Genomic DNA, 26,302 nt, shown 5'->3' with positions numbered 1-26,302 from the left:
AACTCGGGGTAAAACTCAGGAATTGAGTAGGGAGGCATGCACCTGTATTAATACATTGTGCGATTCCAAACAAGCCAGAGAGATTCTTGTTCTCCAGACATCCATGTCCCTATAGAAGCCTTTTTTTCAAACATTAATATGGATAAACTATTAAACTTTCCTGGGTCCAGCATGGTAACATGCTGCCATGGATTGGCCCCTGGAAAGGAAAATTACAGCAAGTATTTGATACAATTTTCTGTTTTCCTGGCAGCAAAATTTCAGCATACCACCACATATATGTTGCCATAGATTGGCACCAGGAAAGGAAAATTACGTAAATAATGGATTCAATTTTCAGTTTTCTGGCCCCAAGGGACCCCTCCATATTATTATATCTACAGCTCACAGTGTGATGGTCAATGAGTAGATTGCTCATTTGTGGTCAGCAGGAAGATTCCTTCCCTTAAAGATAGGGAATATATCTTTGATGGCAGTGGTTATTGGAATATATCTTTGATGTCAGTGGTTATTATCTCTAACAGGCAGAAATTGCTCAGAGAACCTATAGCAACCTCTGGAAGAACTTAAGTTGAGAAAGGCTGCTCAAAAGTGTGCTCATGTGTAGGATTTCTGTAAAACCGCTCAAGTGTACGTGCCAGGTATGCAGTAACAAAAAGGAAAATTACTTTTTTTTTTTTTTAATAGACAAAATAAAATAATAAATAAAACATGCCAATATTATTAGTCACATCCAAAAATACAGAGCGGTTAGCTTGCTGTACCAAACTTTGCAAAAAAAAAAGCATTCAGATATCTAGAATAGTTAATAAAATGCTGCTAAAGTAAAACACGTAGAATTATTCCAGTATAGATTATGTAAATAGTAGTAAATTAAATAATAGACAGAGTGAAATTGCCCCATGGGTACTTTATAAAAAACCTTGCAGAACATGAAGAAATCCCAGTCACAATTATGGAGCAATGGTTTCCCGGTTAGATTTGCTTGGGTTGCTCATGTCCTTGAGAAGGTGAAGCAGAGTCTCAGTGCATACAAATTTGACCCGTTTTTTTTTTTTTTTATATCATTATAGGACGTTGGCTATGATATAAGTGAGGTTTTATCTGCTGATTCAGTCACTGAGTTTTAATACAATGGGAAAGTCAAGGGAAAAAAAATAGGAGTGGAACATGATGTACCAGGTGAAATAGAAGAAACAATGGTCTAGTTCAAAGGGAATATTTGTGTCTGATACTAGCTGGAAAGCAGACACCAGAATCATCCTGCTGTGACAGGAGAGTACAAGCTAAACCAGAATGGGTTAGTTATCATTACTGTTAAATAACTGATGCACTTAACTTGTGTAGGAGTGACTATATCTGAAGGTCACATGTTCTCTTTCTTTGAAATGTAAATTATAGTTTGTAGCAAGTGCTCCTGAATACCCAATGTAACAGGGTTGGCCAACAATACTACCCAATTACCTTAAGCGAACCCAATTGTAAATAGAACATACAAAAGTAACATAAGCTGCAGGTAGATGACAGTATAGGCTTCCAGCTATACTGCACAACCCTAAGCTGATATGTTAAACAGCAACTTTTTCTAAATCAATACAAGCACAACCTCTATCCCTATAAGGAACGTTCCTGCCCTTCAAGCACTCAAGGTTCAAGAAGGTCACAACAGCCATCATCTTTTATGCTGTGTATGATTTTGGGAAAACATTTAAGTTGCTGCATAGGCAGAGTTCCCTATTAGCTCTTGTTTAAAGTACAGTCCATTATCTAGAATTCCCTCTGTTTCCTTCAATGATAGTCCCTCCTTTACATCCATCCATTAAAAAGCAAACTGTAACCCAGAGGCCGGATGTGGCCCTTTGCTTGCTTTTATCTGGCCCTTGGGGCACTAGTTCACCAACTAACACCAATGATGGGGCACCAGTCCACGGATACCATCAATGGGAAACTCTTTCACCCATTAAAAACCAATGATGAGGCACTGATGCTGGGGTATTTTCTTTACCCATCAGCCACAGTCCAGCTCTTCTAAAGCCTGAAGGACAGTAAATTGGCTCTTTGTGTTGCAAGTTTGGAGACCCCTGCTTTAGAGCAGTGTTTCCCAACTCTGGTCCTCAGGGCACACTAATGGCACTTTTCCACTGCAAGTACCGGCTCATACCGGGTCGGCTCTACTCGGCCCTGCTTGGCCCGGTTTGCTTTTCCACTGCTGGTACCGCATAGTATAGTGTCGGAACGGTTCGGTATAGGTTTGCTTTTCCACTAAAGTAGTACTAAGTTAAGTGGGTGGGATAACAACGGGGTGGGTGGGATTCTCTGACCAATCAGTGGCTAGTAGTGACTGCATGCAAAGGATTGTGGGATATGGTACCAGTTTGGTACCTGTTGGAACCACAATCGAGTAGGTACTGTTTTTTCAGAGCCGTACCGTACCGTTCGGTTCCATGCAGTGGAAAAGCAAACCTATACCATACCGGACCGAACCGTTCCAACCCTATACCATGCGGTACCAGCAGTGGAAAAGCACAAAAGCGTGCCGAACCGGTACGGTTCCATGCAGTGGAAAAGCGCCATAACAGGCCAGATTTTAAGTATTACCTTGGGGAGATGCAGACTAGACTACTGCAATCACTGAGCAGCAAATGATATCACCTGTGATGTATTTCAGTTTTCTTGCAAACCTGGCCTGTTAGTGTGCACTGAGGACCGGAGTTGAAAAACACTGCTTTAGAGATTCCAATAGCTTAAAGTGTAGGTTATCTTTACATTTCATGTTTGTGTTAATAGTCTGTGTTTCCATGTATTTGTACTTAAATACTTTGCCTTGGTGATCCTACCAGTCCCACTGATTTCCTATTTCAAACTAGTCACAGCAGGCATGGAAGCACATCCATACCATCATGGCCAGTTTTGCATTCTACTTGAACCACAGCCTGTCTATATGCCATCAATCAGAAATCCACTGATACACCCCCTTGCAGTCTCCACACCCACCTCTATAAGCCCCTTATGCAGCAGAGAACAGTGGTCATAAGATCACTTATTAAAAAAAGATTATATATTACAAATGGAAAAAAAAAAATTATAATTACACACACACACACAATGATTATCGGCCGACCGATCGTCCGACTTTTGTCCAGAGTTGTGTTTTGTTGGTTGGAATGTGCCTAGACTGCACACAAATTTTCTTGGCCAACAAAAATCAACTTCAGAAGTGATGTCATGTGCTGGTTTACTTTCCATGTGTTTTTTCTTCTCTGAGCATGCCCAGTCTTGCTCATCAGATTTTTGTCTGCCGAAATCTGTACTGACTGACGGAAAATCAGCCGTTGTGTTGACGGCCAACAAAAATGTTATAGCCTGCACACCAGATTTTATTCGGCCGAAAAGTCGGAGTCGGTTGTCAAAAGCATCATACTAACAAGCCGAAAATCGGCCGAGGGCCGAAAATTCCCGGCCAATAATCGATGCGTGTGTACGAGGCATTACATTTCCTTTTTAAATGAAATAAGTTGTTTTACAAGGTAAGGGTTTACATATACAGTAAATCATGGCTGCTCTCAACCTGTGGCCCTCCAGCTGTTACGGAACTACAAGTCTCATGAGGCATTGCAAGGCTGAACAGTTACAAGCATGACTCCCAAAAGGCAGAGCCATGATGGAACTTGTAGTTCCGTAACAGCTGGAGGTCCACGGGTTGAACATCCATGCTTTAAATGGAAAAGAAGCTTCTCACTTTGAAACGGAGTATTAAAAATGTTTTTGATTTATCCAGATACACATTTACAGACACCATAGTCAAATCTCAAGAAATAACTACATCAGCAAGGGCTTCACCAGCAGCTAATGCCATCTTCTTTGAAGCAGTCCTGAGGAGTATAGTGAAAGCTAGACTCTAAATGCTAAGAGCAATGTTGCCAATAGGAAAGTTTTATGCACCCCCGGTGCTGCTTTTACCCACCTTAGTCACTTAATTTGAACCTCAAAAAATTCAGACCACCTCTTCCTCATAAGATCTCTGCTCACAGAAAAATTCCTAATCAAATGAGCATTTTGTAAACAGATTTAGGGACCTACTATAATTTGCCACTATCATAGTACATAAGAGAAAAACTGAAAGCAGGTAGAACAAGGATAAGTGATGAAAAACCAATGCTGTATCCATATCTAAGCATTAAATGTTGTGCGTCAAGATGCAACTGCACATATTTAAAATAGATTCTGCTGCACTGGAGGTCCTTCTGGTGTTCAATCAAGAACATGCGAGTAGACTTGGGCACGTGGGGAAGGTCTAATACTGTGTCCATATTTAAGCACTAAATTCTGCACTCTAAAGTGCAATAAGGGCAACTTGGCTGACCTGTGCACACAAAAAATAAAAAGTAAACTATGGTAATATAGCACTTAAAAGCCCTTTCAGCCAAGAACTGTCACCTTTGGCAACCATGTTTACAATACTGTAGAGCAGGGTTCTCCAAAACTTCTAAAGGGCCAAGCTTACTGTCCTTCGGATTTTGTGGGGGGCTGCACTGTGGCCAGTGGGAGTAGAAAATGCCCTGGCGTTAATGGGAGTAAAGAATGCCCCATCATTGGTTATTAGTGGGAGGAAGAGTGCCCCATTGCTAGTAATAAAGGAAAGGAATACTGCCCCATTGTTGGTATTAAGGGAAAGAAATAGTGCCTCATCATTGGTATCAGAGGAAGGTATAATAGTGCTCCATCATTGCCGTCAGTGGGAAGAATAGGGCCCTGCAGTTGGCGTCAGTGTGAGGAATAGTGTCCCATTGTTGGTGTCAGTGGTAGGGATAGTACCCTATTGTTGTATCAATGAAAGGAATTATGCCAGATTGTTGGTGTAGAAGGAATAGTGCCTGCTATCAGTGAGAGGAATAGTGTCCCAAGGGCATGATAAAGGCAAGCAAAGGGCAACATCTGGCCCCCGGGCAGCAGTTTGGAGACCACTGCTGTAGAGCATGCAAATGTGGACAGGTACAAGCCCCAACGAAGGGAGGGCAATCTCTACATGTTCCTCATTCCCTACCATTTACCCCAGAAAAAGCAACCTGTTTTGTTCTCAGCATTTTCTACCTGGGGTCACTCAAGCAGAATTTCTTAAGGCAATTAAAAAAATAGTGTAAATATCATACATTATTATCTTAAAGCGGGAAAAAAAAAAAATCTCATCATCAAATCAAACAAGTTCCCATGCCTTTTATTTAATGGTTCTTTTTTTTCCCCAGGTAAAGCCTTTTTACCTCAGCTGAACTACACTGAAAACATAGTAGGCCCCATCAATTTTCAGACCCAAAAAAAAAATGAATTCCACATGTTCTATAAAATATACATTTAATCTACCATTATGAATCACTGCAAATTCACATAGTTCCTGAAATAAGCTTACAGAGGTTACTTTCTAAAGAACCATAACATGACGTGGCCTATCTAAAGAATGCAGTTCCTGGATCTGGTCCCAATAAAAAAAAGTTCTATATAGGGGGATGTGGCTGTGCATGCCTATTTACCAACCCTAGGATACCAGTCTGACTCACTGCACATAGAATAACAAGGGATATGGAATCAAACTGTCAGTACAAATTACTACAAAAAAGGTCTCAATGTAAACTTACCAGGCCATAAATGTAAAAGTAATGACTCATACAGGCTGCAGTTTTTCTTAAAAAAAAAAAAAAAAAAAAAAAAAGTGTTTTTTTTTTTTTTTTCCCCCCATCCAAGCTTTATATTTTTTGCACAAGTTTGAAAACAGACACGCAGGAAAAACGGAGGCTATTTCCATCACAGTTCTGACAATCTTAAGGCTTGGTTCACACCTAATGCGGCTCACAGTAGGGGTCCGATGCGTCCATTTCAGCGACAAAATTAGGCCCAATTTGTGCCTGAATTTGGACCTAAAAACAGAGCCAAAGACGCAGAGGACCCCTGTGTAATCCGCTCCGCAGAAGCCACATAGATGTGTGAACCGGCTGCATTGAGAGCTGGGCACGCTCTCCTGTCATGTGCATTGGATGCAGGGAAACCTGCATCAAATTCACATAAGTGTGAACCCAGCCTAAAGAACGGTCACATTTAAAGCATTCTACGCTGCAAAAACAAAAAAAGGGAGAGGTAGGCCATAGAAATTTCGACCAGGCGCCCTTTGACACTGCATAGATTAGTACCAAGCTGGCTTGCCCACTCCTGCTTTACATACCCACCAATTAGGCGGTGAGGTAGTACAGGAGGGGTAAAACTACCCAGAACTAAACTAAGAACCCCAGGAGTTACAGTTTCAGAAACACTCAACTGGGTTCCAAATGTGGCTACCTTTACACGTCAGCCGCTATAATAATAATAATAATTATTATTATTATGTACTGACAACAGTGGCCTAAGTCCCGGTTCACACTACCACGACTTGGCAGGCGACTGGTCAGCCTGGCAAGTCGCGGTCCATTCTGTGCTACAGGAACTGTTCTAATAGGAGCGACTCAAGTCGCTCAGACTTAGAAAATAGTTCCTGTACTACTTCGGGGTGACATCGGAGCGACTTGCATTGACTTCCATTACGTGAAGTCCATGCAAGTCGCGGTGCACACGACTTCACAGGTCGCCCCCGAAGTCGGATTACCATAGTGTGAACCGACACTAAATAATTCATCCTAAAAGGAAACCTGTACTGAGAAACACAAAGGCTGCCATTGCTGAAAGCCTTCTGAAAATGCCAGTGGCATTGGTCTTGTTTTCATACTCCTTTTAGAGCCGGTTCACATAGGCGCGACCCGACTTTGCCGGGCGACCTGTGAAGTCGCGGTGCGCAGCTCGCACCGCGACCTCGGAGCGGCATGCACGGACTTCATATCATTGAAGTCAATGCAGGTCGCTTCAAAGTAGTACAGGACCCTTTTTCTAAGTCGGAGCAACTTGTGTCGCTCCTATTAGAACGGGTCCTGTGCTAATCTATGGCAGGCGACCCACGGCGACCTGTCAGGCGACCAGGTCGCCTGACAAGTCGCCCCAGTGTGAACCGGCTCTTAGTGGAGCACCAGTCTGGGCAAAAAAAAAATAAATAAAAGTCAACAGCTACAAATACTGTAGCTGCTGACTTTTTAATATAAGGACACACCTTTCCAGGGATCCAGCAATGTCGGCACCATTCCTGTCGGCAGACTTCGGCATCCTCACTAAGGGAAACCAGCAGTGAAGCCTTCAGGTTTGCAACGGTGCACTCGCGCTGTGTTTTCTGAATGGTACAGTCGTCTTCTGGGACCCGTGTGCGAGTTCCAGAAGGCAGTGGGAGAATGAGGGGCCGAAAATACTCGTGGCGATCTTACCTGGGAGTGGGAGCAGGAACCTGTCAAAACCAGGTACCCCCTCCCCCCTCAAAAAAAAAAAAAAAAAAAGGCAGTATCAGATTAGGACAGTCAGAACTCCTCATTTTGTTGCAAGTTAATGATTTAATAAACCATGGGTTTATCATGACAGCCCTAAAACCAACATTTTTAGGAGAGGTCAGCAATGGCAGCCTCCATACTTCCTTAGTTGTAAAAGTAAAACAAAACCCCAATCCTTGCTTACTGTATATATATATATATATATATATATATATATATATATATAGAATTTGCATATAAAAGTCATTTTTTCTGCTTCTTAAATGGTTGAAATGAAAAGAATTCCTTCATTTCTGGTTCTCGATTCATAAAATTCTGTATTTCTCCCACTCTGCCAGTATAAATTTCATAGGGACCTTTACTTTGTTCTGTCTCTTTGGTTTACTGTACAGCGTGTTATGCTTTGCAGGTCCCCTTGGAAAAGGAGTAGTACACAATTCACCAGAGTCTCCTACAAAGCAAAACAATGATGAACCCCTCCCCATTCCATGCTAATCTCCGACAAGCTGGTCTTCAATGGCAAAACAAGCAAAGCGTAACTAGCAGAAGCGATTCTACTACAAGCCATTGAAAAGCACCCATTTCTTTGCAGGAGAAAGAACGCATTCATAAACCTTTTAAACATGGTAACAATAAACAATGTTATAATTACAACTGTAGAATACTGGACTAAGCTATTCGCACTTTCCCCTCTATAGCTGAATGTGTATACGCAATCGTAGTGGAAGTAGTCTGCTTATTTAACCTTTCCCTTATAAAAGAGGATTACATAGCTCTTCCAGTGCCTGTAGGCATACCTTTCGAAATTGGCTTCAGACAAAATACAGGATCATTTATCAGTTATGGGGATGGAAAAAGTGCAGGAACCCCCAGCAACCAGATTTCAGTTTACTATAGCTCCTAGTCCATTGATTCTGTTTGGCTGTTTGGACTACTACTCTAAAGGTCATCTGATAACACTTTTTGGAATATTTTTAATATGGAAAAAGTATTAGCCACATGCAACCAAATAGACGTTTCATTTAAAGTAATAAACTGCACTTGTAGCCATTACTTAGGAACATCCCACAGGTTACAAAAGCCAAGGTTTTCCCTTATAGCTATGCTAATACTCGGATTAAAAATATGATCCTATAGCTAAGAAGGTGACAGTACTTGTACATACATAAAAGTGCAAAGGAAATACATTTCTTTTCATAGGATACATAGAAGACATGATTGGGTACCCATGATACTTTAGGAAACCCAACAACTGAATTACAATGATGTCGTCCAAAAAGGCTCTTATTCATAAAAAAAAAAAAAAAAAAAAAAAAAAAAGGAAAGAAGGGGGGGGGGGGAAGATAGAGGAGGAAACACAACAGATTTGCACTTCACAGCATAAGCGGTGCATAATCCCAAAAATATTTTGCAATACAGAGTCCAAATCTACGTGACATGACAAATGTCAAAACAGAAGTGTCCAGCCCCTTTATCCATATGTCAGTGAGTGACAAGTGAACTGGGGGGTGGGAAGCTTTGTGTTCCCTTCTGGTTAAAGGTTAAAAGAATGTATAGCTTTGATGTCTATGTAAGCGGAGACATGTGGGCTTTGTATTGTTTGTGTGAATCAGGAAGAAAAAGTAAGTGAACCTGATTTTACTACAACCAGCCAGTGGGATGTGACTGCACCCACTGTTCATATAAATCAATGGAAGCCATGCAGTTGTGTGCTTTCCGTATTACCGGTTACACTAATTCATTACTACCATCCAATTGAACTGACTCCAAATGCTGATTGTTTGTAAACGTTTGATTATTGTGGAATACATTTTTTTTTTTAGATCAAAGGACAGTATATGCTTGAAAAATGCAGTTGTAAAAATGTTAAATAACTGATGTATTTGGTGACAAAATGCATTTATGTATACATGATACATATAAGATTACAAATAGATGGACACATTCATTGTGGATTCACTGATTTAAAAAAGGGGGAATTGAGCTAATTAGAATTATAAATAAAAAAATGTTCCCTTTGGTAGCTATTTTTCTGTACACGTTTGTAACAGTATTCACTAAAACTAGAATGTGCAAAATCTGGTGCAGCTGTGCACAGAAACCAATCAGCTTCCAGATGTTATTGCCAAAGCTTAATTAAACAAGCTGAAGCTAGAAGCTGATTGGCTACCATGCACAGCTGCACCAGACTCTGAGTGTTCCAGTTTAAGTAAATCTCCCCCCACAGTGTTGTTAGGATCATTCTCACCTCTGACAGTGGCGGCACCCTTCATTCCATGTCCCAGGAAGTCAATGCTTGGATAGGACCCAATGTTCAAACTGGCAAGTCCCAGAGCAGGCAAGTGTCCTCTGGAAGAGGCTTGTGAAAGCAGCAAAAGGTTTCGATCTTCAGGTGACAAGTCAATGGCAATATAGTTAAGTCCATTTTGGAATCCTGCTGAGGTTTCCCTGCACATGGGGCTGCCACATTCACCAGCTTCCAATGTTTCTCCAGGCCTCAGTGACACATTCTCCACCGAGGCCGAGCTGTGCCTCTTGGGACTATGCGCAAAGGAAGGTGATACAGGAGTCACTTGAGTGGTGGATGAAAAAGTCTCTGAACTGTGGCGACGGCGCCCCCCTTGGGGGTCTGCTCGGATGACTTTAGCCCCCCTATCTGGATCTGGTGGAGGACTGTGCAGGTTAAAAGCCCCATTCATCTTGTCCATAAGCACTGTGAGGCACTGTACACCGGGAACTGTACTTTCTTGTAATTTTACAGCGGTAGGTGATGCCATGGGGGAAGATGGCTGTGGTGAGGTCTTCCTTGGGCTCATTTCTGTATAGTCTGAATTTGGGCATAAGCTAGGTGAGGCTTTCGGTTTTGGTGAAGGAGGCCCAAAATCCAAGTTCATATAGTCTGAAATAGGAGAGGGCTGAGGCCCAGACCCAGAAGATGAGGAAGATGGACTGCCTGCAGTAGACAGGGGTGCAGAGTCTGAACGGGCAGTTTGTGGAGGCAAAGGCAAGGAATCTTGTGATCTGGTCTCTCCAAAGTAGATGTGAATATATTCCCCACCCGGAGGGCTTGCAGGTTCTGGTGGATGCTCACTCATGCTCGGGAGAGTGCGAAGTGCAAGGCGAGAAGGTCGAGTGATTCGACCATGTGGAGAAGAGGAAGCTGGAGACCTCATCAAGACATAAGGCTCAGCATCTGCTGGGCTATTAAGTTGAGGAGCTGTTGAATGACTCTGGCAACAGCAATTTTTAGGCTGCATGAAGAAATATTCAGGGGGTGTAAAGGACAGGGTCTCTGCAGGGGAAAGTCTAGGATGTACAGCTACTGGCTTTGCTTTAGACCCACACCACATTGGCATATAGCCATCTGGTGAATCTTCCTGAGAAGTGCCATTAATACATGTCCGTGGCTGTAATATTTGCTGAGGGGCAGACACGCTTGCTGGGCTCATAGGAACATAATCATTGGAAGAGGAAACAGTTACAGCTCCATGGTTCATGGGCATATACCCATCATCCCCTTGATGCCCAATTTCTACATCTGCATAGTCTTCTGGATAAGGATGGCATGTTTTAGGAGGAGATGACGACAGAAGATTAGAACTACCCTTGTATGTGGCACGTACAAGGGTGGATTCATCCAGGGAAGCAGAGGAAAGTTGAGGAGTTGCAACTTTTTGTCTTCCAGGTGTAGTTAAAGAGTAAGTTCTCTTCCTTGGGCACTTCTCTATTGCTGAACATTCCATGCGTCGGGCAAGGCATTGGCAACCACCAGAGAAAGATTTATCCATTGACATGTACCCATTCATGTCTCCTGTGTGTGGTGGAGTACCAGAAACTGAGTCTGGAGTGGCACTCCGGCAACTTAAATACGCTCGGGCTAAGTCCCCTGGACTGGAACTATATTCATCCAAAGACATGAAACCTGGGTCATTAGGTGACCCAGATGCAGATGCATTACAGCTGAAAGGACGTGGAGGGATTAGAGGGTCACAAGCAGAGCCATAGCCACTGCTCCCAGAAGACATGCTAACTGGACTAGCAGCAGATGGTGGAGAATGTGGGACTGGCATGGACATAGACCTGCTGTGTTGAAGGGGACCAGGAGCAGGAAACAGTTTCCCATTTCGACCACCCAAACTTAATGTATGGGAACGACTTAGTGGAGCACGAAGAATACTTGGACTTAAGGGACTACTTAAGACTGTCTTGTTGCTTAAATTATCTCCTTCGCTAGCAGTGCGGAGACGAGAAGAATGATTTCCGGGAACACTTGATGAAGTTGGGGGGAAGTCAGTGCGAGTTCTCCTGGCCAGCCCAGTCTGACTTGGAGGCAGCTGTGTATGATGTCTTCTTCCAGGTACGCTGATGGGGTTAGAACTTGAAGACTGGCTTTTGCTGCGAGGCCTGAATTCAGCTAACTCCTTCATAGCCTTCATAGCCTCTAGAATAGTCTCATGAATGCTCTGGGCAACAACATTATCATCAACCTGCATCCAAATTTCTCCAGGTCCAGTGGACGCCGAGCGCCCCACCTCCACAAAAAAGTAGTTGTCCGAGTGACCGCAGCGCCGGATGTTCATTAGCTGAAGGGTCACTGAAGGAGTTTCACTATTCAGGCGCACAAAGCTGATACTTCGTGCAGACAAGCACAGTCGGTGCACACCAATCAAACTTTTATTCTGGCCCAGACCCCTCGGTTTCAAGTTTACTTGCCAGACCTCTCTGTAGGCTGCGTTGGCTGGCGTTATCAGTCCATAATTTGGGTCCTCAGCCAACACCAGGTGACTGCTACAATTAGTGCCACAACTGGATGTCCCAGAACAGCAGCATCCTCCCGTACCTGTACATCCATTTTTGTCTTTTTCTCCTCTACCATTGCCAAGCAGATCGGTAAGAGCCCGATACCAGCTCTCCTGCTCTTGCTCAGTGTCTGCCGCCACCGCAAAGTACTCATCACGGGTGTAAAGGGCGATCAGGTACTTGTTCTTAGAGTCTGCCCGTTTGTTGATGTTCAGGCAGCTGTCCAGAGAGATGATCCTTTTGGCTGCGGCCGACTTGCTCCTCCACTTCTTCTCGCTCTCGTAGTACTCCAGCCTGGCGGCGGGGCACCCCTCCCCGGGCTCCTTCAGCACGAAAAACCGCTTGTGCCCGTGTTTCTGCTTGCGTAGGTAGCCGCATTTTTTGACGCTGCTGCTGCTGTTGTTGTTGTTGTGGTTAAGGTTGGAGGTGGCAGGGGGAAGAGGCTGCCCTGGAGTCGGAGGGCTGGCCATCCTCTTTTTACCTGGACGCCGTATTTCCCCGGGCTGATGCTTGGCTCGTGTCGCAAGGGTGACGGATTTAGGATTTGTAGGATTCCTTCCACCTGCTTTAGCGTGACCTTCAAAAAAAAAAAAAAGGGAGAGAAGAGATTTAAGTAAGATGCAGTAAACGTACGATCAGTGGCATTTTTTTTTTATTATTCGCAATAAATATCGCAGGCAAGTTTTAGCCTAATACTATGGACGGAGCTTGGATGCAGTGCTCCTGAGCCACCCAGATGCTGCATTGATGTGACGTATATTACACATAAATGAAAACAACATTGCCATCAGAGGTAGGTGCCCTGATCAGCACATAAACACCGCTGACTTACCTTCCAATGTAGCCGATCAGCTGTAGGAAAACATGCGGAGCTGTCCTTGTCATCGCCGGTGAGTGCAGCAGCTGATCGCCGGTCTGCTGTGCTGTCTAGCCATGCCGGGGGCTCATCAGCTGCTCTGGCCAGGAGATCGCTCACTCACTGCAGACGCCGCGCACTCCCCGCTCCGCTCCGCGTTGAACAGTAAATAGCACATCTCATCGACTACCCGGGCTAAAGAAGCAAAACAACATGTGACGTACCAAGTTACCGACCTGAGGGGGGGGGAGACACATCTACACACATACCAGGGGAGGAGAGGGGCGGGATCGTGCCTCAGGGGGGCGGGACTGTCCATCAACCTGCGTCTCCTGCTACGATTGGTCGAAGGGTGGAAGAGGACGCTAGCAGGCTCCATCTATGGCCAATGGAGGCGGGGATGCCTGGGCAGACGGCAACTTCCAAAGCCAAAGCCCGCCTACTGTCTACCTTCAGCTCCGGGACTCCGCCCCCCTCCTCTTCCTCCCCACCCCCCACCTTAGAGCTGTCAAGGACCAACGCAGGAAAATGAGTGGCGGAGAACACGCTGCCTGTGTAAAGGGACTGCAGAAGGCGCTGGGCCAGCACGGTGCCCTTCACTGGGGGTCACTGGGACCCGGGGCTGCACGATCACAGGGGAGGGGGAGGGGGGCACCATGCACACACGCTTTCTGCAGTGATTCATGTTCTTACTGCAAAGCAGGCAGGGAGTGTGAAGGGTTAACAGGGACTGCTGATGAGAACTCCCTCCCCCCACTATCATTAATCAGGACTGCTTCTATACCATCCCAGACAGTGCATGTCTCATCAGTATACAGGCGACCGATCAACGCAACGTCACATTCACCCATTATTCCCCACCGGTGTATGGCTGCCCATAGACATCAATGGCTGTACGTGAATAGACGCAGGTGTGTGCGCGTCAATCTGTGCGTGTGATTGCAGACCGATCAACGCAACGTCACATTGTCTCATCAGTATACAGGCAACCGATCAACGCAACGTCACATTCACCCGTTATTCCCCACCGGTGTACGGCTGCCCATAGACATCAATGGCTGTACGTGAATAGACGCAGGTGTGTGCGCGTCAATCTGAGCGTGTGATTGCAGACCGATCAACGCAACGTCACATTCACCCATTATTCCCCACCGGTGTATGGCTGCCCATAGACATCAATGGCTGTACGTGAATAGACGCAGGTGTGTGCGCGTCAATCTGTGCGTGTGATTGCAGACCGATCAACGCAACGTCACATTGTCTCATCAGTATACAGGCAACCGATCAACCCAACGTCACATTCACCCGTTATTCCCCACCGGTGTACGGCTGCCCATAGACATCAATGGCTGTACGTGAATAGACGCAGGTGTGTGCGCGTCAATCTGTGCGTGTGATTGCAGACCGATCAACGCAACGTCACATTGTCTCATCAGTATACAGGCGACCGATCAACGCAACGTCACATTCACCCGTTATTCCCCACCGGTGTACGGCTGCCCATAGACATCAATGGCTGTACGTGAATAGACGCAGGTGTGTGCGCGTCAATCTGTGCGTGTGATTGCAGACCGATCATGGTGGTACGTCTAGGCGCGCATGCACCGCTGGCCAGTCATTGATGTCTATGGCAGGTTGTACACTGCACCATATGGGGAAATACTAATATATAATATAGAAGTACAGCACAATACTGTAGTGCTGACTTTTAATATACCGTATTTTCCAGCGTATAAGACGACTGGACGTATAAAACGACCCCCCTAATTTTCATCTACCGGTAATACTTATACTTAGGTTACCTTGCAGATATTATACTCGGCGTATAAGACGACCTCCCATTTTTGGGGGATTTTTTTGAGGTTCAAAAGTAGTCTTATACGCCAGAAAATACAGTATATAGACACTTACCTGTCCATGGAGCACGCAACTGCTGGCCAGTCATTGACGTCTATGCCAGGCTGTACACTGCACCAGATGGGGAAATACAAATATATAATATAGAAGTACAGCGCAATCACAAATTTAAAGAGGAGTTCCAGATGTGGGAAAAAAAATGAAAAGCAGCTGCAAATACTGTAACTGCTGACTTTTAATATATAGACCCTTACCTGTCCATGGAGCCCGCAATGTCAGCACCACAGCTGATTTTCGGATCGGCCGCCATTCTCTGTAGGGGAAACCGGCAATGAAGCTTTTCAGCTTCACAGCCGGCTCCCTACTGCGCATGTGCGAAGCGCGCTGCTCATTGTGATTGGCTCGGCTGTGGGGGGGTGAGGAGAAGCTGGACAGAATTTCAGAGGGATGGCGCCACGGTGCTTTACCCCAGAAGTGAGGAAGGGTACCTGTCAAAAACATGTACCTGTTCTCCCCCCCCCCCCCCGAAAGGTGCCAAATGTGGCACCGGAGGGGGAAAGGAAGCAAATGAGCGGAAGTTCCACTATTGGGTGGAATTCCGCTTTAACCACTTGCGAACCGGGCACTTTTACCCCCTTCCTGCCCAGACCAATTTTCAGTTTTCAGCGCTGTCGCACTTTGAACGTCAATTGCATGGTCATGCAACACTGTACCCAAATGAAATTGTTTTCACACAAATAGAGCTTTCTTTTGCTGGTATTTGATCACTGCTGTTTTTGTTTTATTTTTTGAAAAAGACTGAACATTTAGAAAAAGAAAAAAGTTAGTTTCTGTCAGTACATTTTGTAAATAAGTAATTTTTCTCCTTCACTGATGTTGAGTTGGGGCTAATGAGGTGGCACCGATAGGCAGCATTGATGGGCACTGATGGGTGGCACACTGGTGGGCAATGATGGGCAGCACTGATGAGTAGGCACTGAAAGGCAGCACTGCCTGGCATCACTAATGGGCACTGATTGGCATCACTGATGGTTGATGGCACTAATTGGTGGCACTGATGGGCACTGCTGGGGTTGTATTGTAATCAGGGCACTGACGATCAGTGCCCTGATTACCTGTACAAGTCTCCCCTGTGAGAAGATGCCACTGATAGTCTCTCCTTGTCACACACTCTGTCAGTGTAAGCCAAGGAGAGCCAATAAATGGCACTTCCTTGTTTCCATGTGACCGTCTGTGATTGGACACAGCCGATCACATGGGTAAAGAGCAGTGGGGTGCGTGAGAGCAGTGGTTCAGGGCTGCTGTCATATGACGTCATAGGCAGCACTGATGGGCAATGATAGGCGGCACTGATTGGTGTCACTGATGGGCACTGCTGGGGCTGTACTGTAATCAGGGCACTGATGATCAGTGCCCTGTTTATCTATACAGGTCTCCCCTATGATGAGACCTGTATACTGTAAACTCATGAGGGTAGGGACTGATGCTGCTAGATTAATTGGCTTCTATCTAACTTGGCTCTAGTATGTACAGTATCTCACAAAAGTAAGTACACCCCTCACATTTTTGTAAATATTTTATTATATCTTTCATGTGACAACATTGAAGAAATGACACTTTGCTACAATGTAAATAAGTGAGTGTACAGGTTGTATAACAGTGTAAATTTGCTGTCCCCTCAACATAACTCAACACACAGCTATTAATGTCTAAATTGCTGGCAACAAAAGTGAGTACACCCCTAAGTGCAAATGTACAAATTGGGTCCAAAGTGTCAATATTTTGTATGGCCACCAGTTTTTTCCAGCACTGCCTTAACCCTCTTGGGCATGGAGTTCACCAGAGCTTCACAGGTTGCCACTGGAGTCCTCTTCCACTCCTCCATGATGACCTCACAAGGCTGGTGGATGTTAGAGACCTTGCGTTCCTCCACCTTCTGTTTGAGAATGCCCCACAGATGCTCAATAGGGTTTAGGTCTGGAGACATGCTTGGCCAGTCCATCACCTTTACCCTCAGCTTCAAGAGGCTTCCTTCTGGGACGACAGTCATGCAGACCAATTTGATGCAGTGTGGGGCGTATGGTCTGAGCACTGACAGGCTGACCTTCAACCTCTGCAGCAATGCTAGCAGCACTCATATGTCTATTTCCCAAAGACATCCTCTGGATATGATGCTGAGCACGTGCACTCAACTTCTTTGGTCAACCATGGCAAGGCCTGCTCTGAGTGGAACCTGTCCTGTTAAACCCCTGTATGGTCTTGGCCACCATGCTGCAGCACAGTTTCAGGGTCTTGGCAATCTTCTTATAGCCTAGGCCATCTTTATGTAGAGCAACAATTCTTTTTTTCAAATCCTCAGAGAGTTCTTTGCCATGAGGTGCCATGTTGAACTTCCAGTGACCAGTATGAGAAAGTGAGAGTCAAAGCAATAATCACAAACCAAGCGCTCCTGTGATGCCTGTAGGGTCGAGGGATAGACGTAAGCCTGTGAGGCTCCCCAGCAGTTGTTCTGCTGTTAGCCAACTAATGGCTCAGTAAAGAGATTCGCACCCAGGGCAGCCATAGGAGAAAATCCAGTCCAGAAGTCAAAGCAATAATCACAAATCAGGCGCTCCTGGGGTGCCTTTAGGGTGGAGGGATAGAAATAAGCCTGTGAGGCTCCCCAGTGTTTTTTCTGCTGCTAGCCAAAAAGCATAGGAAGGGTGCTGATATGGACAAAAGTACATGAGGAAGGCAGCGCATGAACCACTCCGGGATGCACCTGACTTCCTTATCCATTGCATCCCGGTGTGGTTCATGCGCTGCCTTCGTCATGTACTTTTGAGAAAGTGAGAGTGATGACACCAAATTTAACAACCCTGCTCCCCATTCACATCTGAGACCTTCTAACACTAAAAAGTCACATGACACAGAGGAGGGAAAATTGCTAATTGGGCCCAATTTGGACATTTTCACTTAGGGTGTACTCACTTTTGTTCCCAGCGGTTTAGACGTTTATGGCTGTGTTTTGAGTTATTTTGAGGGGACAGCAAATTTACACTGTTATACAAGCAGTACACTCACTACTTTACATTGTAGCAAAGTGTCATTTCTTCAGTATTGTCACATGAAAAGATATAATAAAATATTTAAAAAATGTGAGGGGTGTACTCACTTTTGTGAGATACTGTATATGTGTACATGTGAGATCGCGCCCTTAGATTGTACGTGCATGAGGGCAGGAACTTGTTCTGGTAGGCAAATTGGCCCTAGTTTGTATGTGAGATCAGGACCTTAAATTGTAAGCTCATGAGGGCAGGGACTGATGATGGTAGCTTAATTGGCATCTATTGAACTTTGCCCCAGTATGTGTATGTATGCACGTGAGATCTGGCCCATAGATTGTAAGCTCACGAGGGCAGGTTCTGGTAGGCGAATTGGCCCTAGTATATATGTGAGATCCGGACCTTAAACTGTAAGCTCATGAGGGCAAGGACTGATGTTGGTAGGTTAATTGGCTCCAGCCCAAGTTGGCCCTAGTGTTTGTATGTATGCATTTGAGATCAGACCCTTAGATTGTAAGCTTGAGGGCAGGGACTGAGGTGAATGTAAAATATCTAAAGCGCTGCAGAATATGTTGGCGATATAGGAATGCCTGCATAAATAACAATGCACATCCTCATAGTAGATAAATTAACTTAGAGAGGACTGTCGCTCAATTTTGGCTGTTCAGGCAAAAGGCAGGGGCTGATGTGAATGTACAATGCGGCCCCCTTACTCATACCCCTTCAGCAAATTGCAACAACATTTTTTGGAGAGGGTTCCTGTTTTTGGCAGAAAGCAGCCTGAGTTTCTGCCTTTCTTGCTTAGGCGAAAATTATGCCCCCCCGCCTAAAGCTATCTGGAATGAAAGGAAAAGAGGAATGAATATGCCCTATTTTCCTCATGGGAGAGTGACTGGGCAGGTTAGGTGTATTATACTTTTGGTGTCAGGTAGATAGGTATAGGGGCCTCTGAGGTAAGCAAGGTCAGTGAACTTTTGACCTAGCTGCCTGAGGTTTCCCCTTCTTTCCCGCTCAAATTCGGGTTTCTGGGCAGATTTTGTCTTCCCTATGCGCTTCCCGCCCAAATCCCCCCTTGTATCTGGGGAGATTTGGGCTCGGAACCCCGCTTCCCGCTCAAATTTACCACCTAAACTGCCGCTCTAGGGCTTTATAAGGGGCTTCACTGCCGCCTAATTCTCAGACCACCTCAGGAAGAACAAAGAAGATCTTCATTTCTTCCCCCCCCCCCCCCCTGGCCAAAAGTTTATTATTCGTGGGTCACCTTTGCGTATTGCAAAGGGGGACATTTTTTATTTTTTTTTTAAATGTTTGTTGATGTTTTAAGTTAAATAATGGATACATTTTGTTAAGTGTATCTCTTTATTACAGCCTGGATCGTGGTGATCAGGTTTGTTTGTCTTCAGTATTTATACTTGATGGATTGTGTTGAATCTTTTATTTATGTAATATAAATAATAAACGGCCGCGGCCTTTAAGGCCCCGTTCACACTGGGGCGACGCTACTTGCCGGGGCGACCTCATAGGTCGCGGTGCGCTGCTCGCACCGCGACCTCGGAGTGGCCGGCACGGACTTCATAACATTGAAGTCTAAGCAGGTCGCTCGGGGTCGCCCCAAAGAAGCTCCGGACCCTTTTTCTAAGTCGGAGCGACTTGTGTCGCTCCTATTAGAACGGGTCCGCAGCTTCTCTATGGAAGGCGACCTGTCAGGTGACCAGGTCGCCTGACAGGTCGCCCCAGTGTGAACGGGGGCTTAAATTTTTACCCAAATCGGATGGTGTGGTGTCTTATTTTTAGTTAATTTAATATTATAATATTAAGAAGGTAAGGGGATCCGGTCTACTGTCCCATAGCCACGTAACATGCCTCAGGAGGCCTTGGGGCTATGTAGAGTACACTGAGCTTGCACAGTGCAGCATAATTAGGTAGCTGGGTGCTAGGACCCCAGAGAGAGAGCTGGCCTCTTGATGGCATCACAAAGATGATGGTGGCGTGGGCAGTGGCTTTTGGTGGTTTACAACTGGACAGCGCAGTATTTATTGGGAGGGTGTGTTTACTGTTCTATCTAAACTCCATATACAAGGTAAGAAGGGGTTAAAATAAAAAATAACCCTGGTGGGGATGACGTTTCTTATTAAAAACTCGGTGTTTGCTCATGACGCAACTGATACGTAGCATGGGGACCACTGTGCTATGATCAATCACTCGATTGCCCTAATCACGCCTAAAGAGCTTGCTATTATTACCTGTGGTGTTGCAGTGAAGGCGATGCATTGGCCCATGTTTGCTCAGCCTTTTACGTTCCCTACTGTGTGTTATGGCAGGGAAGTGTCCTGGGAAAGATGTCTGTAAACAAATGTAAATGGGAGGCTCCCTTCTTGTTTACCAGGATGAAAATGAGTCATGCTTCTCCCAGCAGATCTCTAGTACTACGGCTGTACATCGAAGCGCTGGCTACACACCACCATTAACCCTTCCCGTACTGCTCCATTGCGTATCCAGCACAAAGTGCCGTGTAATGCTGGAATGACTGTTCCATTTTTAATTTTTTTTTCTCCGTAGGCTGTCAATTCACACCGGTGGGAGGAAATGCCAGCTGAACCCACACAATGTCGTGATCAGCCTTGTACCACCTAAAGTAAGGGGGACCTACTGAGTCACCATGTGCCTTGTGGGCTGTTATGATGACACACACATGTTTATGTTCTCTCTGCTTTTATTCTTGCAGGGGATCCTATTGAAGTCATCTGTTTTGAATGAGCGTAGTTTCCACCGTGTATGGATGGGGCGGGATTTGCTTTCATCTCCCTCACAAGGCAAACAGTCAGAAAAGGACCAACCCTGATGATGAAGAAGAAGAAGCAGAGAGCTGTCTTGTGCTCAGTATAGGATGGCAGATCAGCATCTCCCTCCCACCCACAGGAGAAGGCCACTAAACAAAACATTCTTCACCGCTCCATATATGGCAACACTCACACATGGCTCTGTCTGATGGATTATTAATGAGCTTTGCAGCACTATACTACAGCTCTGCCCCCAGGAGCTTACAATCCATAGCGGAAGTGTACGTAAACCCAAAATCGATTTTTCAGGATCTTTCGTATCATGTCTTGCTGTACGCAGTTTTCTTAAAGGCATATTCCAAATTTTTGGGGGGGGGGGGGGGGGTAAATGCACCCATGTTGCAAAAAAAATGTGCATTTATTTTTTTCTGCATTGGAAGCTGCAAAGCATTGGAGCTGAAATCAGAAGCTTACAGGTGCGATGTGCAGGCTCTTGCAGACTTTTCCTCCAGCTTAAAGAGGAGCTCCAGTCTCCTCCAAATAAATAATATAAGGACACTTACCTGTCCAGGGATCCAGTGATGTCCACATCCAAGCCGATTCTTTAATCGGTTTTGGGCGCAGGCGGTGGGCATATTAGGTAAGCCTTGAGGTTTCACAGCTGGTTTCCTACTGCGCATATATGAGTCACGCTTTGTGAATGGTCCCGCAGTCTTCTAGGACCTGTTTGTGTCCCAGAAGGCTGTGGGGGGAAGGAGGAGGGCTGAAATTCTTCGTAGATAGCTGCAGTGATCTGACCTGGAAGTGGGAGCAGGTACCTGTCAAAACCAGGTACCCCCCCCCCCAAATTGCCATATGTGGAGGGAGAGGGTGCAAACAAGCTGAGCTTTCCCTTTTGGGTGGTGTGCATTTTATTTTTTTCTGCATTGGAGCCTGCAAAGCATTGGAGCTAAAATCAGAAGCTTACAGGTGCGATGTGCAGGCTCTTGCAGAATTTTCCTCCAGCTTAAAGAGGAGCTCCAGTCTCCTCCAAATAAATAATATAAGGACACTTACCTGTCCAGGGATCCAGCGAAGTCGGCATCCGAGCCAATTGTTCAATCGGTTTTGGGCGCAGGCGATGGGCATGTTAGGTAAGCCTTGAGGTTTCACAGCTGGTTTCCTACTGCACATGCATGAGTCGCGCTTTGTGAATGGTCCCACAGTCTTCTAGGACCTGTGTGTGTCCCAGAAGCCTGTGGGGGAAGGAGGAGGGCTGAACTTCCTCGTAGATAGCTACAGCGATCTGACCCGGAGGTTGGAGCAGGTACCTGTCAAAACCAGGTACCCAACCCCCCTCCTAAAAGTGCCATATGTGAAGGGGGGGAGGGTGAAAACAAGTGGAGCTTTCCCTTTTGGGTGGTGGGCATTTATTTTTTTCTGCATTGGATCCTGCAAAGCAATGCAGCTGAAATCAGAAGCTTACAGCTGCAATATGCAGGCTCTTGCAGACTTTTCCTCCAGCTTAAAGAGGAGCTCCAATCTCCTCCAAATAAATAAAATAAGGGCACTTACCTGTCCAGGGATCCAGCGATGTCAACATCCGAGCCGATTCTTCAATCGGCTTCGGGTGCTGGGCATGTTAGGTAAGCCTTAAGGTTTCACAGCTGGTTTCCTACTGCGCGTGCATGAGTTGCACTTTGTGAATGGTCCCGCAGTCTTCTAGGACCTGTGTGTGTCCCAGAAGGCTGTGGGGGGAATGGGGAGGGCTGAACTTTCTCGTAGATAGCTGCAGCAATCTGACCCTGAAGTGGGAGCGGGTACCTGTCAAAACCAGGTACCCACTCCCCCCCTTTAAAGTGCCTAATGTGGAGGGGGGAGGGTACAAACAAGCGGAGCTTTCTCTTTTGGGTGGTGTGCATTTATTTTTTTCTGCATTGGAGTCTGCAAAGCATTGCAGCTAAAATCAGAAGCTTACAGCTGCAATGTACAGGCTCTTGCAGACTTTTCCTCCAGCTTAAAGAGGAGCTCCAATCCCCTCCAAATAAATAATATAAGGACACTTACCTGTCCAGGGATCCAGCGATGTCAGCATCCAAGCTGATTCTTCAATCGGCTTCGGGTGCAGGCGCCGGGCATGTTAGGTAAGCCTTGAGGTTTCACAGCTGGTTTCCTACTACGCGTGCATGAGTCACGCTTTGTGAATGGTCCCGCAGTCTTCTAGGACCTGTGTGTATCCCAGAAACCTGTGGGGGGAGGGAGGAGGGCTGAACTTCCTCAGAGATCGCTGCAGCGATCTGACCCAGAAGTGGGAGCGGGTACCTGTCAAAACTAGGTACCCACTCCCCCCCCCCCCCCAAAAGTGTCAAATGTGGAGGGTGAAAACAAGTGGAGCTTTCCCTTTTGGGTGGAGCTCTGCTTTAAAGTGTATTTCCACCTTTTTCCCCAATATGAGACAAAGGTGGTATAGTGACAAAATGCGCGTACGGAGGTACAGGCCTTCGGTTATGGGGCTGGAGAAAGTATCAAAGGACCACAAGTGCAGGGACATCACACTGTTTGTACTCCATTGAGAATTAAGGGAGGGAATTTACTAAAACTGGAGCAGGCAGAATTTGGTGCAGCTGTACATGATAGCCAATTAGCTTCTAACTGTTTGGCAAAAAATCTTGGAAGGGTATTGTTTTCTATTCAGAGCTGCATCAGGTTTTTCACGCTCCAGCTTTAGTAAATAACCTCCTTTGAGTCCCTCTGCCGCAGTGGCAAAGGGAATTTGTAATTTTTCTATTCACAAATCCTCTGTGCAGCAGGTCTAAACTAAAAAAAAATACAGGGAAAAGAACCCTGTATTCAAGGTGGGGGGTGGTTTGAGGATGGGGGGCTGCAGAATGGTATTGTATGCCATGTTACACATGCAAGGGGAAAAAAAAAAAACATGATTAGACGATGAAAGTCAGCAGAGCTTCCCCTCATTTACTAAGCTCTGGAGCAACTGTACAGTCTATTTGCCTTTAGTAAATCAATCCCTATATCTTTTAGGCTTTGTTGTTTATCTTAATATATACTCTTATCATTTTTTGGGACATGGCTTTCATTTGTCAGATTTAGATAAATAGATTTTGTTTCCTTGTTTTTTTTTCTTTGGGTATAAATAGTAAAAAAAAAAAAATGCTGTAGTTTTTCCCAATGAGTGAGTTTTATATAACGTAGCAGAATTGTGAAGCTCAACAGTGAACATACGTGTTTTGCTTTAGGAGGGCTTTAATCCCTTTTCAATGCTATATTGAGAAATACAAAACAGTTTGTGTAAAGTTGGGTTGACTAGGGCACAAATTAGCACAACAAAAGTTTCACATTAGATCGCTAAAAGTTTGATGCTTGCACAGTGAACGGAAATGTCATCCAGTCCATCTGACATTAATGTTGTGACCTAGTGATTTATTTTTTCTTCATGGATGGGGTCTGGACCCATGTCAAAGCAAAGGTATCTCCAGAGATTTTCAATTTTCAACTTTCATGGTGAATATAAAACTTGGCCCCATCACCTCCTGTGTTTTCTTACTGGCCATTTAATATGATGGGTCACCACACTGACCAGAAGGAAGGTTTAACCACTTCCACCAAACTGACATACCTTTACGTCGGCTTGCAGAAGTGGTTGTACCAGGCATCACCCCTATACCGTTTTTTTTTTTTAGAGCCGGCGGTCAGCTTTCTGGGGAAAACAACCTATGCGGCTCAGCAGCCGCTCGGCCATTTTCCCAGCGAGCAGCAGGGCACATCCCCCTCCCTCCCGCCGCCTTCCGCCACTCTGCCTGAGTTTCTCGTCCCACCGTGAGACCCAAGCAACCAGCCAGCATGTTCAACTGAGTCCTGAACGCTTTGGTCTCCGATCATGTAACCTGTTTACACGGCTGCCAATGGCGCCAATTTAAGAATACTCTATTCAAACATGCAGATTTCTGCGTTTTGAATACTTTGAAGTGCAGTGGAGGGGTTGAAGATCCCTCCATAAAGAGTACCTGTCACTGACTATTACTGTCACAATGAATGTTTCAATTCCTTGTGGCAGCAATAAAAGTGATCAGATTTTTTTTGTTAAAAAATAAAATAGAAAAAAAAAAAGTTGCGCCCCTAAATGTAAACAGTGTTTAAATCACACATGTACGGTATCGCCGCAATTTTCAGAGTGAGAGCAATAATTCTCCAAAAGACCTCCTGTGCAACTCTAAACTGGTAACTGTTAAAATTTTTTAAAGCATCGCCTATGGACATTTTTAAGTACTGTAGTTTTTCGGCATTCCACGAGTGTGCGCAATTTTAATACGTAACATTTAAGGTATCTATTTACTCGGTGTGACATCATCTTTCACAATATACAAAAACATTGGGCTAACTTTACTGTTGATTTTTGTTTTTTAATTCATTGAAGTATATTTTTTCAAAAAAAATTGTGTTTGAAAGACCTCTGCGCAAATACCGCGTGACAAAACATATTGCAACAACCTCCATTTTATTCTCCAGAGTCTTTGCTAAAAAAATATATTTAATGTTTGGGGGTTCTAAGTAATTTTCTAGAAAAAAATACTGATTTTAACTTGTAAACAACATGTGTCAGCAATAGGCTTGGTCCTTAATAACTTTTACCTATAGGTAAGCCTTTAATAAGGCTTACCTATAGGTACTGTAAATATCTCCTAAACTTGCACAGTTTAGGAGATATTTACATTTCATTCAGCCGATGACGTCATCGGCACATGCGCTCTGAAGAAACGGCCGCCTGTGCCGTTTCTTCAGAGCCCTGTGCCGTGACCAACGGCTTCCGCGTGCATACATGGGAGTGACGTCACGAGGCTCCCGGCCAGTGGCATAGGCAGAGTCCGCAGACCAGGAAGGAAGATGGCAGAAGATGGATGCGGCCACCAGCGGGAATGACGAGGGCTTCTTTTGGAGGAAAATGTCACATTATGCATTTACTTTACAGAACTAGAAGAAAAAAAAAAGAAGAGTTTACTTCCTCTTTAAGGGGTTAAAAAGCAGAAGGGGTAGAGCGTAACTCAGGTTATATGGGAGAGTCAAGATTTCCATATAAATTCAGCTGCTTGTATTAGGGATGCACTGGTATCGGTGCCGATACTGAGCATTTTTACGAGTACTCGTACTTGTGAAAATGATACTGAAACTGATACTTGGCAGTGCGATTTGCGTCAATACAAAATGGGCTGGAGGAGATGTAGAGACGATCTGCCCCCAAGCTGACATTACTTCCACCCTATACTATACCAACAGGGGTTCTGTAACTTCTCCTCCAGCCCTGTGAGCACCTCCAGCGGCTGTGATTTTCTATCATTGGAGGGATCGTGACACTGCAGATTTTGCATTTGACCAGATATGTACTTTATGTGAGTTATGACATTTTTAATAAACTGTTTACTAGATGACGCTTCCCTTTCTATACACACACAGGAGGGGTGCGGGAAATTGCATTCAATTCAAACAGGAATCGCACCACATTCCTGTTCAAATCACATGCAATTCTTTGCAGTGCGACTTGCACCCATTTATTTTGTATTGACACAAATAGTACCGCAAAGT

At 45.1% G+C, this 26,302-nt stretch overlaps 1 protein-coding gene and 1 long non-coding RNA gene across 2 annotated transcripts in view; one reads left to right on the top strand and one right to left on the bottom strand.

The window, feature by feature from the left end:
• Positions 1–12,769, bottom strand: part of IRS2 (insulin receptor substrate 2) — a 45,976-nt gene extending 33,207 nt beyond the window's left edge. Inside the window, exon 1 of the mRNA XM_082245403.1 lies at positions 9,640–12,769. Within this exon, the coding sequence (XP_082101529.1) occupies positions 9,640–12,661 (3,022 nt within the window). The 5' untranslated portion in view covers positions 12,662–12,769. The remainder of the gene's footprint in view (positions 1–9,639) is intronic.
• A 7,184-nt stretch (positions 12,770–19,953) lies between these two features.
• LOC309547569 lies at positions 19,954–21,091 on the top strand. Its single transcript, XR_014224975.1, has 2 exons — positions 19,954–20,583; positions 20,674–21,091. It is a non-coding gene; the product is annotated as an uncharacterized lncRNA (long non-coding RNA).
• Positions 21,092–26,302: the final 5,211 nt, after the last annotated feature.

Source organism: Pelophylax lessonae (genome assembly GCF_965119305.1).
Source record: "Pelophylax lessonae genome assembly, chromosome: 2".
Taxonomy (NCBI): Eukaryota; Metazoa; Chordata; class Amphibia; order Anura; family Ranidae; genus Pelophylax; species Pelophylax lessonae.
The sequence above is the reverse complement of the archived record's forward strand: the minus strand, read 5'-3'. Positions and strand labels throughout refer to the sequence as shown.